At 42.0% G+C, this 13,050-nt stretch overlaps 1 protein-coding gene across 1 annotated transcript; it reads right to left on the reverse strand.

Annotated features, from left to right (window-relative positions):
- Positions 1–39: 39 nt before the first annotated feature.
- On the reverse strand, positions 40–11,205 carry pxdc1b (PX domain containing 1b). The gene is made up of 5 exons (XM_080489434.1): positions 10,375–11,205; positions 2,042–2,133; positions 1,841–1,958; positions 1,653–1,764; positions 40–1,126 (listed from the first exon to the last, which is right to left on the reverse strand). The coding sequence occupies exons 1-5, from the start codon at positions 10,628–10,630 to the stop codon at positions 1,003–1,005; spliced, it is 702 nt and encodes a 233-aa protein (XP_080345560.1). The 5' UTR covers positions 10,631–11,205; the 3' UTR covers positions 40–1,002.
- Between the last annotated feature and the right edge of the window lie 1,845 nt (positions 11,206–13,050).

The following is a 13,050-nucleotide window of genomic DNA, read 5'->3' on the forward strand; positions in this document are numbered from 1 at the left end:
AAGAACTGCAATGCGCCATCAACCTATAGAATCAATTCATTGAAGGCAATATTTATTCCTTCATTCAATTTGCGGCAAGTTATTTCATGTACGCATTACTGTTATGAACACTAATCGATTATTTTTTTTTTTTTTAATGCCATCATTCCTATGATGCACATGAAAGCACTGAAAGTGGAGTTACACTGTGAATGTGAAACGAGCAAAAAAACTCCCTGCTGATTGCTGGTGTTTGCGCCACACAAAGCTTCTCTACTGCCCCGAGAGTCTGAAGGGACGCAACGTGACTTATGCTTGCTTGTGTGGAATCGTTGGGCTTTTCTCCGTAAAAATGCCTTGAAATTACTGTGTTGTATTTGGCATCACACAAATAAAATTGAATTGATTGAACTCCAGGGAGTAGTTTACACGACAGGATGATTGGCTTTACAGGTGCGTCACGAATCTCTTAAGAAGCCAGATCACCAGCCAAAGAGAGATCCACAGGAGAAGAGATGATAGAGATAAAACAAGTCAATATAAAAGAAAGAGTGCTGGTCAGAAATAGTAAATGATCCAATAAGTTACATATGCTCCTGCATTCCTGCTGATGATCAATCCTCACCCCACCGGTCACAGTCAGTTACTGAAATATCACATTTCAATTCTTCCAAAGTGCCCAAGCAGCATGTTTCATAATGTCACTGAGGTCTGAGAACCTCCATCATGGCTCCTGCAAGTTGTCTTTCGCCACCTGAATGAGTTTTTCTGTTGGTCCAAAGACAAGAAAATAGGGCTCCGAAAGAGGCACAATGGTGGCGTCACAGAGAGTGCATGAAAATAAAGCCTTGTTGCTGTTTCCATCACGTATTATCCTGTTGCATACTGCACATGAACTCCAAAATGGGCGAAAAGAAAAAAAAAGCTCAGCAGCATAAAATGGGAGCTGTCATGTGCAGCGTTGCATAGTTTGGTTCCATTCAGCGACACTCTTGGATTTTCATGGACAGTTTACATGAATCCTCATTCCAGGATGTCCGTTTCAAATGGGACCAGGTGGTAGTAGGACAGGTTGGTGACGTACGCCTCCGTTTCCTCGTCACATATGTCTCCTTCCATTGGCAAAAACTCTGTTCCATCCTCATACCTGCAAGTAAACGTAAATACACATTACTCAATGGGCAGGATGGAGCTGTGTAAGTCAAAGAATTTTCAGTTGGAAATCAGTCATTGAAGGCAGCAGACTTGCAAAAACAAGCTCATAGCAGGAGATAAGCACTGAGACCCCTCAAGGGGTTCCTGGACCCCCGTTTCGGGAGTCGATTCATCTTCGCGGCCAGAGTACTGCGGTAGCAAAAACTCCATTTAAAATTGATGTATAATGTTGTTTTGTGTGAAGTACTGTGAGGAATGTGTTCCTCTTTTGCTTCCTACGCACACCCAGGGAAGGAAGAGGTGCGCAGACCCACTTCCTCTGCTGTACGAAGGGGCGGGGGGGGGGTGGGGGGGGGGGGGGGGGGTTCACATTCAAAGACTTCTTCTCTCAACAAACTGATTATTGTACACTCAAAAGCAAATTTGTGAGAAAGCTAGTGGAGAATAACCAAATTTGAAATGGATTATTGAAACATGACATCAAATCAGACGTGAATATTATCTTTGTTAAGACTCACGTGTGTTCTACAGAGTCTGTGGATGAGGGTCTCTCTTTATCTTCGGGGATACTGTGATCGAAAACGATGGTTTCTGTGTTGGCCAAACAGAATCCGTTGGACCGCATGATTTCTGCAAGAAACAGCAACTTGACATCAGTGGCTGAGTTCGATTCTGTAGCTTGGTCGATGTTGTTCCACAACAATACCTGATATCTTAATTGGACTCTGAAAGCATGGCTGGATTCTGTGGACTTTGTCGTTCCTCAGCACCTGGTCCAGTGGCGACCGCTCGAAGAACGTCAACATCACCTCTGACCGGGAATACTGAGGAGCAAAAAGAAAGTTAAAGGTTTCCAATAAGTTTCTATCAGAATAAGGACGACAGATGTTTTAATCGAATTGCTTACCTTGCATGGCATGTTGATAGCGTTCTTCAGTAGTCTTTCTACCTCGTTCAGCTTCTCCTCGATGTCGCTTGCCTCCTTGATTTTCACCAGTCCTGCAAAGAAAAACCGAATACGGTGTAGATAACAATTAATCCTTCTTTCACAAATACATTGATATTTAAACTCATTAAGGCCAATAAACTATTAAGTTTGAAATGCATTGCCAAGGAATGTCGTGTGGGTGCTGAAGGCTGACCATGAAATAGCCATATTTAAAAAATCGGAGCAGTTTTCTTTTAGCGCTACATTAAGGTAACCCCATTTCATCCAGATTAAGTTATTTAATGTAAAAACTGGCCCAACAGAGGGTCCAATGTGGCCAGTGGGAGGACCATAGAATGGGTTAAAATTACAAAGAAAATATTATTTTAACCTTTCAATAAAGGTGAGTACTATAATTCATTCACAGTTTTACAGTAGCAGACATAAAACAACACAAAATCAATGATGGAGTAGGAAAATGTTCCTTCACAACTAAGAACCACGAGCATCGAAGTTATAGTGTGGGTGAATTTTGTGTATTTCATGCTGAAACTGTGCCGCCTGTGAAGAGACCATCCATTAGTTTTAAGAGAAACTCTGACGTGATGGATTTTAGATCTGCTCAAAACTGGAAGCAAAAGAGGCATTGCAAAAAATAGTATAATGTTGAGATTTTGCCTATTTTTCATTACATTGTTTAACTTGTTGACATCTTGATATACGCAAATGAAGGTGAAATTGTTGCTAATACCTTTATAAGTTCAGTAAAGGGAAATATTTAGAGTAGTTGTAAATTAAAGGTTATTATGCTCCAGCTATACTGGTAAGGCACAATCAAGGTTAAATTTGGCTGTTTGTGGTCTCTAAACTACGAAAAACTAAGTCTGACAATCTATAGTGTCAAATATACCAAATAACTATGCCACAAAACGCCATATGCAGCTATTTCTGTTCAATGACCTTCGGAGGTAAAACGTTGTTATCTTCACATAGGTCAGGAAAGGTTTGAAATTGTCCCGCGTCTGGAGAAAGGTTGCTTCAAATACAAGAGAGACTGTGGCAGTCCTTTAAATAACCTTTTTCTTAACAATGCCTCTTGATATTTACCTCACGTAGGAGAAGGTAAAAAAAACAAACCAAACAGCACACATACAGTATAAACTGACACCATAAAACTTCCATTGTTATCACTGGTATTTGTATAACAGCTGTAATAACAGGAGAACGTAATAATAGTGGTTAGTGAGGCAAACAGAAGAAAGTCAGCGATAACGTGGTAATCCCGCATAAAAGTCGGAGTGTAATTTAAGAGGCAGCGGGAGCATAAAATCTGCATATTTCACAACACAAGGTTGCTGCCCGTGTGAGCGAGTGGTCGCCAAAGCATCATTTACGGCCACGCTGACAAAGGGATGCGGCGAGGGGAATGATGATGAAGACGAGGCCGACATGAGTGGTACGGACAAAACGTAGCGGCGTGGCGGTTACAGTTACATGGGAGTAGTGAGGAAGGCAGCCCAAAGTGACATTATGCGCACTCACAACCTCATCCATTTGTAATGGCCCACAGTGATGACATCACACCCAGGGGGATTTGAAGAGTGATTGGACAGTTAAACCACCACAAGGCACCCTGGGAGACTGTGAGAAGCTGATCGTGCCTCAAAAGCATCTTCTTTTGTTTAACTGAGAGTACCTCAAGGACCAGTTTACTGGTGTTCTCTCTGAAAGAAAAACACATTTTGAAGCTTAATACTGACTTATTGCGTATCTAACAAAGGACAGAAAATCCTATACTAAGTTAACTTGTTTAAAACCAATGGTAACCTCGTGTTTGGCTTGAGGGAGGTCGACGCTTAACAAATAAGAAAGAACTGTCAAATAAAAATGGTGGGTTTGTCAGGCAAGAACCGCAATCCCAGCTAATCCCAGCTAACTATGAGCGAGGACAGGTCACCAGTCCATCACAGGGCAAACACACAGAGACAGACAACCACACACACTCACACCTAGGACCAATTTAGCAACACCAATTGACTTGACATGCATGTTTTCGGACTCTGACGTGGATTTAGACTCTGGCCCCAGGCCATATTCGACCCACGACCTTCTTGCTGTGAGGCGAGAGCGTGAACCACTGCGCCACCGTGCAGCAAAAAACAAGATATGAATCAAATACATATATCTTGATAAAGGTATGAAATGGTTCTTTGGGGCATTTGTTCGCAAAAATGTTTTTTAAACACCTTTTTTAACATTTTATGAAGTAAAGATTTTTTTTAGATTCTTGCACCGAATTTTAATAATCATTTTCTTTTTCCTTTGATTCTTGTCTCGTGCTTACCGTTTGCTTGTCCTTTTTGTCTTATTATCAGTATTATCACCTGCATGAAAAGTGCAACATAAATAAAATGTGTCCGGTTGAAAATTCTGTATCATTTAACAGCAGTTGACATAAACAGAAAAAAAGCCGTTGGTGATAACTTCCCCACAGAGACTTAAAATCACTCTCAGTCCTCTCACTTGTTGTACTTGGCGGATAGACTGGCACCATTAAGGTCCTACCATGTAGTGCATTGAAATTTTGAATCAATCATAAGGTGGAGGCCGTATGAAAGCAGGCTGAGTGCCTCCGGACACAAAGTGGAATCAGAAACAACTGTACTATCCCAGCAATGAATATGGGCAAAGGCAGATTAGACCCTGAAATCCAACCACCAAGAGAAAAACCCAGGCATGCACAGAGGGAATGGGCAAATCCTGCATAGAAAAGCGCTCAAGCCTGGACTCGACCTGGAGATATTGTCACTGTGACGCGAGTTAACGCCTACGCCACAAAGCGTAATAACAGACACTCCGGGTGAAGGTGAACATTACAAACATGTTTTAACGTGAATACTTCATCATCAATCTGATTCAGTTCTTTCCATTTGAGTGAAAAAAAGTGAGTAGAATAATCCCTCAAAAAATCATCCAAAATGCTTTGCAAGGTGACATTTGTGACATGTATCTGTTTAATAGCAGCGTTCCCTCCCACGCCATTTTTCTGTGACACGTGCTGTAAAGACATGTTTCCAACTAGAAATCACGATCTTCTGATAGACATGTTTGCATGAAGTTATTTGCACAGCTGCTGTTTCTTGGTATCTGAAAACATATTGACTAATCATTGTTGTCTGCTATCGGCTTTCACCGTATATCTCAAAGAATACTAAGATTGCAAGTATTCTTATTTTCTGTTTGGCGCGCAACAACTAAACTGTATTTTTATCCGCAGCAGCGGTACACTGCATTTAGTATAGAAACGGATTAGGTTTACCACGGTAAGTTTGCTGCATGGTTTGACAGTTAGTTCTCCTTTTAGGGAGTGCAGATTGAACACATTGCTGCAGCCTGTATGAAAAAGCAAGCAGTAAAATGTGAATCAGCCTGATATAAATGTGCTTTTGTGAATGATGCATCCTAATCTGACTCAGATACCAATCATCATATTGATTTCTTAGCAACACTCATTTTATCACAATGAATTCCAATACTGAATAAATCCTAAGTAAAAGAAACGTACTAATGTTTACCATCGCCCAAAAGAGGCAGAGGAAGGCGGGGTGGTTGTTTGTGTATTTTCCCCAAATCTCTTGTGTTTATCTCCTGCGTGGACTTCCTCGCTACAGCAATCCTTGTGCAGAACTAATCATGCAACCTTGTTTTCACTAAAATATTACTTAATTTACTCAGCTTTGCTGGTTACCGGAAAAATATTCTTCTGTAAAACTATTTTGATGTTTTTAGTTACTTAGAGATAAGTCACAGCATGCCACGTTGGCCGAGTACTTTATTGACTGCATTCGCTTGTATAATGTGCATAACAGGAACTATACAGTGACCAAGTCCCCCGTAACACACATTTCTAAAACAGTCATCCGATGTTGCAAGCTCCACATTTCACAGTTATCTTCTGTGAGGATCTGATAAGCTCATGTCAGCCGTGTAACGCTTAATCATGCTACCACTAACTCGCCAGGCTTTGGTCAGCATGTTATTTCTAGATGCCTCAGTCAACAAGCTGCAGGACGCGGTCAGAAATAGAACAAAATCATCTTTGAACTTAGCCGCCATGTGATTTACCATAGTCAGGGTGCAAGTGTATCGTCTGGAGCCGTGTGTGATGTCCGTCTTTGACAGAGCAAACGATTCCCTTTATCGTCCAAAGCGTCAAATCTACATTTTGAAATGCTACTTGATCCAGACAGGCATGTAAATATTTGCACAGCTTTCACTAAGAAACTGCTGAGTGTTTGTTTTTTTTCTTTGTTTTGCAGAAAAATAGGAAGATTTCCACACTGAGGGGAAATTAAACTTGCAGTGTATGAGGCTCCGGTCGAGCTTTAATAGACATGAGTGCAATACAGTTCATCTATGGGAGCAGTGAGCACATATTTTCATATAACCTGCAAAGACGTTTGTCCAGTTGCACGTGGCTGTTAACAACGTCGGGGGAAAGAAACTGCTTTGTCATTCATGTAAAGACGAAGCGAGAGCGAGTCTGTGTGGCTCGGTAGAGTAGAAGTACCCACTGTCACCTCGCAGTGAAGAAACCCAGCCTCCGATTAGTTCATCTAACTACTTCATCACAAAGTCAACACAAAATGTAACTGCCCCCCCCCCCCCCCCCCCCCCCCGTCAGGTATCATGAAGAAATGAGGTCACATTGACACTAATGTTGATCTTTGGCCCTCAAAATCTAATCAGTTCATCTTCAAGTCAAACAGACTACGCAAACAAATTCAAAGAAAATTCCTTGCAGCGTTTAAGAGAAAAACGAGCAACATGTACTGTGGCTACAACTTAAAGACTCAATGGCTAAAGGATACCACTCTTACTGGACAGAAGCATTATAGTGATGGTGATCTGTAAGAGTTTGAAATCGAATCTGTTTGTTATCGACTCAACTGTGAAGTTTGCTATGCTAAGTGAATAATGGCCCAGGAAAAGGTCCATTCATATAAGTGAATAACTTCTAGAAGATATAATGTCTACTGTGGATTAAAAAAAAGTGTTGACATTGTACACGCTCTTACGTTACTTAAACCGCAGTCTTTTTGTAATAAAGGGAGGAGTGACCGAGTGCACGTAGGAGTGGTTCTGGACACAGCGTGCGTCTACATTCCTGCGATGATATCCAGTTCACATGGACTGTGAGCAATCGCTTCCTGTCTGAGTTTACTTTGAGGTCACGTGTAAGGTAAGTGTTGCGCGGCTCTAACAGACCAGTGGGACTAAATATGGGAAGCGCTCTCCTCTCCCAGTCACCCACGCCGTCTCTTTCTCATCATGACATCAGTCTGCAAAGCGCTGCACGCCTTCCTTGTTGCCTGGACGCAGGACAGAAACAGGAAAACATGCCCAGAGCCAGAGAGTGGAGCAAAATAGACCGTGAAAGGCCAGAGCTGCGGGTTGTTCGACTTTCAATCTGAGTGGCAATTAGAATGGATGCAAATGAAATATTGAACAGAGGTAGAAATTAGGGAAAGGCCATTAGGCGAATGTTATTAACCCTGTGGTTCACTATCCATCAAAGCAGCTGGAGTCACCGTTAAAGTTCTGATGTCGGCTTCAGTGCTGATATCATCATTGGACGGACAGAATGAAGAAGTCAAAAGTGAGTCATGAGATCTAAAATATATCTCCTCCAAAAAAGCAGTGTTGGCCTCACCGACGGAGGCAAAGCGGCGAGCTGTCAACAACTCAGGAGGCACAGCTTTCCAGTTGCCACTGAGGGGATGTTTCTAAAACATTTGGATAGGCTCAGTGGGTAGAGACAAAAGAGGAGTGCCAAGGAGGTTGTGCGAAAATCATAAACACTGAACGAGCTGGAAGCTCTGCCAAATCTGTGGCACTGGCAAGGTTGGTATGAGTTCCAAACCTCCAGGACTATAGGTTCAACCTGGCAAAACTCCAGCCTGTAAATAGCAAAATTACTGATTATCACATAATGAATGCCTTTCAAGAAGTGAGTGAAGGTGTTAAAAATACATTTTCCCTAAATATTGAGCCCTTTTTGCATGTTCACTGAGAGGACGTGCAACTTAGACTTTCTCTCTCTGAGATAACTGCTGGCCTCAGTGAGTTTATTTTCCAAGCGTCAAAAAAGAAATGCCCCTACAGCCCGTTAACTCTCACGATTCCCTATTCCAATGGGCGAAGTTGATTACCACATGGAGGCCTGTGTTAGTACTTGAGCTATTTCCCCCATGGGGAGTCCAACTCTTATCCACACAGAGCCGAGAGCAGGCCTCGCAGATCAATGTGGCATCTTTTAGGTCCTAAATAATGACAAAGATTAGAAACATGCCGTCAGCACACTGGTCTTGTGGCCTCCAGGCTACGAGATTGGTCTGCTAAAGTGACATCCTAAAGGAGATTCTGTTAAATATTAACCTGTCCTGTCCAAATAAACACAAGGCTGTGAAACAGAGGAGTTCAGATCAACACAAAATCATTCCGGATAACATCAGCTATGCTGGATTCTTCTTGTCACGCTTTCCTGGATTAAAAACTGTTAGACCACATATCTGAAATGTGACACCCAATAGTTCGAATTGCTATGTCAAAATGATTCATACTTTTACTGAACACAGCTGTTCCCTTTACTTCTGCCTGTAATCCTTAAAAAGTCCCACACCAGCAGCTGTGGTGCAAAGTGAGTCAGAATGTAAACAGGATCATCATTGTGGAGGCGGAGGGGGGGTTCCTGTGCAGGCAGAAGCTTTTCTTTGGAGAATCCACAACTGGAAATTCTTCTACAGATATGAAAAAGTCTTCCAAATCACTACTGAAGTGACAAAAGATTTATTGTATGTATTAGTGGCCGGGTTTTGTTTTTAGTTGAATATGTGACACAAACCACTTAAAGTTCTAAAAACTTTGAAAAACTTTGGGAAAAACAGAATCGAATTTTTTATTGTTGTAAAGTGAATATTTGAAGGTGTTTGTTGAGCAAAATTTGTAATTTCAAGTTATGGTGAACAATCACTCTATGAAAGGCAGAGATGTTGCTTCAATAAAACGACTATTAGAAACAGGGTCAGGTGATAAAATAGTGCAGATGGGTTGAAAGTAGATGGGGGGGCCCCCCTTTGGCCCCCTGTGCATGTGGCTGCATAATGTGCACAGTAGCTATGCTCCTGGTCGGAATTTAACCCTTACAGTGTAGATTAACCCCTTAAACAGGCAAAATGTCTCGATAGTATCTCCCACATGAGGTTTCATGTTACTGATCAGATGGAAGAAGTCAAAGGAAGCGAACTGATGAAGACACTTGGATGAGGAGCGAAACATCCTACAAGACATTTGATCAAGTCAAGTTGCAGATTTAGGATCTCAGGTTAACAGCTGACTGGTGGTTATCTGAGGGATCGATTAAGTATACCAAACCATGTTGTTTTAAATCAATTGCTTTGAGGTGTCTGCTACCCGGACAAATGCTTAGACAACGTCGTGTACATTCACACCTTTGCAGGTGATTATGTGAAATCTGAGGCATAACTTTACATAGCAGTCGGACCTTAAAATAAGACCCTAAAGGACTGACATTTGACACCTATGATCAGGGAGGCCAAACTAAAATAGGATTTCTTATTTAGTTTTTTGCTCTCCCTGTAATAATAGCCCATATTTTAATAATAGCCAATAATGAAGGACCTGCCAATAGTGTAAGAATGTTGGCCTTTTTCAATGTAATAAAGCCCAGAATTTTTAAGATATAAAGATATTTTATCCATTGTGGTAATAACAGTTACTGGGATTTTGGATTGTTTGTTTTAGTCTTATCTGTACTTTTAAATATTAAATGGAAAACTATTAATTGAGATATATGTTAGTCTTTTTTCTGCTCCCTTTCATTCAGGACTTGGAAAAGTTTTGTTCTGTATTGTGCTGCATTGTATTGTTTAGTTTAGGTTTTTAAATAAATAAATAAACAGTTTGCTAATAGAGAAGTAATTAATTGCTCTCTTTAAAAAAATTTAAAAAAAGAATAACTGCACCAAATAATACTACTTGCTATGGCCAAAAATGCAATAACCCCTGCCAATCATGTAATAACACGTAAATAAACTGAAAATTAAAAAATAAATAACTTTTTTGCAGGTATTGGGTAGTTGGCTTTTCAAGGTATTAGTAGGACAGGTATTAGTGAATGAGATAGATATTTATGGCCAATATTGGAATTTAAATTTGAATTATATGTCCTGTCAATTGTTTGCTTGTTTATTTTCTGTTTGTTTGTTTGTTTGTTTTCCAATCAGACTGACCTTCTATGAGTGGACACTTGGCCAGATCTCTCCGGTCCTCTGGGAAAGACTCCAGCAGCCTTTTAAACAGCCTCCCGAGGTCCGAGTAGCTCCGGTGCAGGTAGAGAATGTTCCGGTCGGACCACTCGGTGCGGATCTCGAAGAAGTCCTCCTCCTCCCCGCGCTGGCTGATGATGAGCCTCCGGATCCCGTTCACCCAGCAGTCCCGGACGAACATGTTGACCAGAGAAGTGCCCTCAAACACCGCCGATGCCATCCCGCATGCTGGGGCGCGGGCCGGGGCCGGAGGACGGACTCCAAGAAGTGGAAGAAGAAACTGAAGCGAATAACGGGTAAACAACTTGAGTCAACTTTTTCTTTTTTCTTTTTTCCTTTTTTTTTTTTTTTTCCGATCAGCCCACAGAGAGCGTCACCGGGAGGAGGATTGTTCGGCCCATCACAGGCTCAATCGTCTCAAACGTGGCATAAAACAAACAAAAAAAAAGAAAAGAAGATAAAGACAAATCTTCAGACTTAACGACCCTGAATATGTCAATGGAAACGAGAATTCAGAAAGTAAACGATCCGGAGCAGACAGATGACCAGATCTCTCTCTCTCTCTCTCTCTCTCTCTCTCTGTCTCTCTCTCTCTCTCTCTCTCTCTCTCTCTCTCTCTCTCTCTCTCTCTCTCTCTCTCTCTCTCTCGCTGTTGCTTCCCTAAATCCTTCGCATTAACTTCACACTGTGCGCACAAGCAGTCGCTTTTCTTTCAGCAGTTTCCTCCCTCCTCTCTGTCTGTCCTCCCTCCTTCCTTCCTCCCTGACAACAGGGTGTTATTGCGCAGGCAATGGAAAAGGCTGAAGACAGAAGTCCTTGCCCTTATAATCAGAGCAAAAAGCTTCTTTCATCCTTGATTTCCTCTGTTTTGTTATCTATTAGTGACTCTGCTGTCAGAGATCAAGATTTACTATGAATCTGATCAATTCTAAAGTTGGGAAACTTTTCTCATAACTACTTTTTCCCTGCAAAAGATCCCCGTGAAGAACTCCCAAGATCTATTCATTTATGTTTTATGTTTGTTCATGAACTTATAGTCTCAAAATGATCCCAAAATATGTTTATTTCTCCCTTATTCCCAGGAAGGGGGCTCCAGACCATGACCATTGACAAGAGAGGGCTTTGGCTTCTCTTGGGGTTCTTTGCTGTCACTGTGGTGGTCGTGCAGCTCCACAAGGTTTTTCAGTGGCTCCTTGTGGCCACACTTTAATGTCCCAAGCAATTTTGCTTCTGTTTGCGGCAATAGTTGAGTCTCTTTGCGATCAATTTGCACTTCTCTCTGTGGATGTTTACTCTAATCGCCAGCAAGAGATGTTCATCGTATAGATGGTCGAGAGTAGTGGTTGCAAAGTGGGAGGGGGATTAGAGGGGGCTTGAGGCTGTATGGCGGCTCTGTGGTTGGCTGAATTACATTTAATAACACTGTAATAAGACACTTTGGAGCATCTAGTGCAAATTTGAGAAATTGCCCTTTGCTTTTATTTTGAGGGATCTGAAATCTGGTGGGCTCCAAATAATAAAAAAAAAAAAGAAGGTTGGAAAGCGCTGGTTCTGGAGGCCCTGGGTTTAGTGGTCCCATTTACCGTCCATGAAAAACAAGCCAACTGTCCATCATCCTATGACGGGGCGATAAAGATGCCCAAGGAGATTTGGAAACTTTCTTTTTCCCCAACCTCACAATTTTCTTTTCTTCAACAAGTACAAGTATTGCAGCCAATACTTAGCCACAGCCGAAGGTATACAGTACTTCTACCCAATGTTTGTCCCCTCAGAATGGAACCAAAACAAGGAGCAGATTCTTCTCCCCACTGCTCCACCGACCAGCAGTCTCCCGTGAAGAAGCAGAGGCCAGTGAAAGGGCTTCCAAGAAGCCACAATCTAGTCAAGAAATAGGGATTCAGCTGTAATTAAGTCGCGTATCGGGGAAAGGGATGGTCTCCTTAATGGCTTTCCTGGAGCATTTCATAATAACACGGCACAGGAAACAGCACGTTGATTGCAGTACAAGCGAGCGGTGAAAACCTCCTTTGACACATGCAGTCACACAAATGCACACTTGATCGTAAAAACCTGCACCGAAAGATTGAAAACTGCACTACTGAGTTCGTGGCAAAGGAAATTCAATCGGTGCGTGTTGCATTTTATGAGGCGGAGCAGATGGTTGTGTGCAAAAGGCTGAATACTTGCCCCACTCTTTCAGCTACAACACATGATCTTTTCGAGAATGACAACAGAACTGCGAGAAGGGCACCCATGATGACTACAAAAGTTCCCAATTCTGCACTCCAGGGATTGTTTACAGCAAGAAGGAGGTCGTAGACGGTCTTCAGACGTTTGCATTGCTCAGACTGCCCACCATTACCGTACATCAGGACAACGGCAGAAATTATACGGCGGGACGAAAATTGCCGCGTTGACCACTAATAACAAAGTAGCTTCAACCGGCGCTGAAAGCTGAATGATGTGGTTCAGGTGTGAGATGCACGTCTCTGAATATCTTCTCTGCAAGGCCTCCACCGTCTCTTTAGATTAAACCTATCAAGCTAATAATCTGGATTTGATCTCATCTTGAAATCCCCTCTCGTGCAGAATCTCGTGTATTTTCATTCAAACGTCAACCCCACGATCCCTCCTCTCCAC

The sequence above is a fragment of the Lipophrys pholis genome, assembly GCF_963383615.2.
Source record: "Lipophrys pholis genome assembly, chromosome: 20".
NCBI lineage: Eukaryota > Metazoa > Chordata > Actinopteri > Blenniiformes > Blenniidae > Lipophrys > Lipophrys pholis.

Coding starts and splice junctions, on each gene's coding strand:
- pxdc1b (XM_080489434.1), bottom strand. CDS start 10,630: ATGGCATCGGCGGTGTTTGAGGGCACTTCTCTGGTCAACATGTTCGTC. Junction 1,765..1,840: donor GAGTCCAATTAAGATATCAG/GTATTGTTGTGG, acceptor TGTTTCTTGCAG/AAATCATGCGGTCCAACGGA. Junction 1,127..1,652: donor ACAGACTCTGTAGAACACAC/GTGAGTCTTAAC, acceptor GTTTACTTGCAG/GTATGAGGATGGAACAGAGT.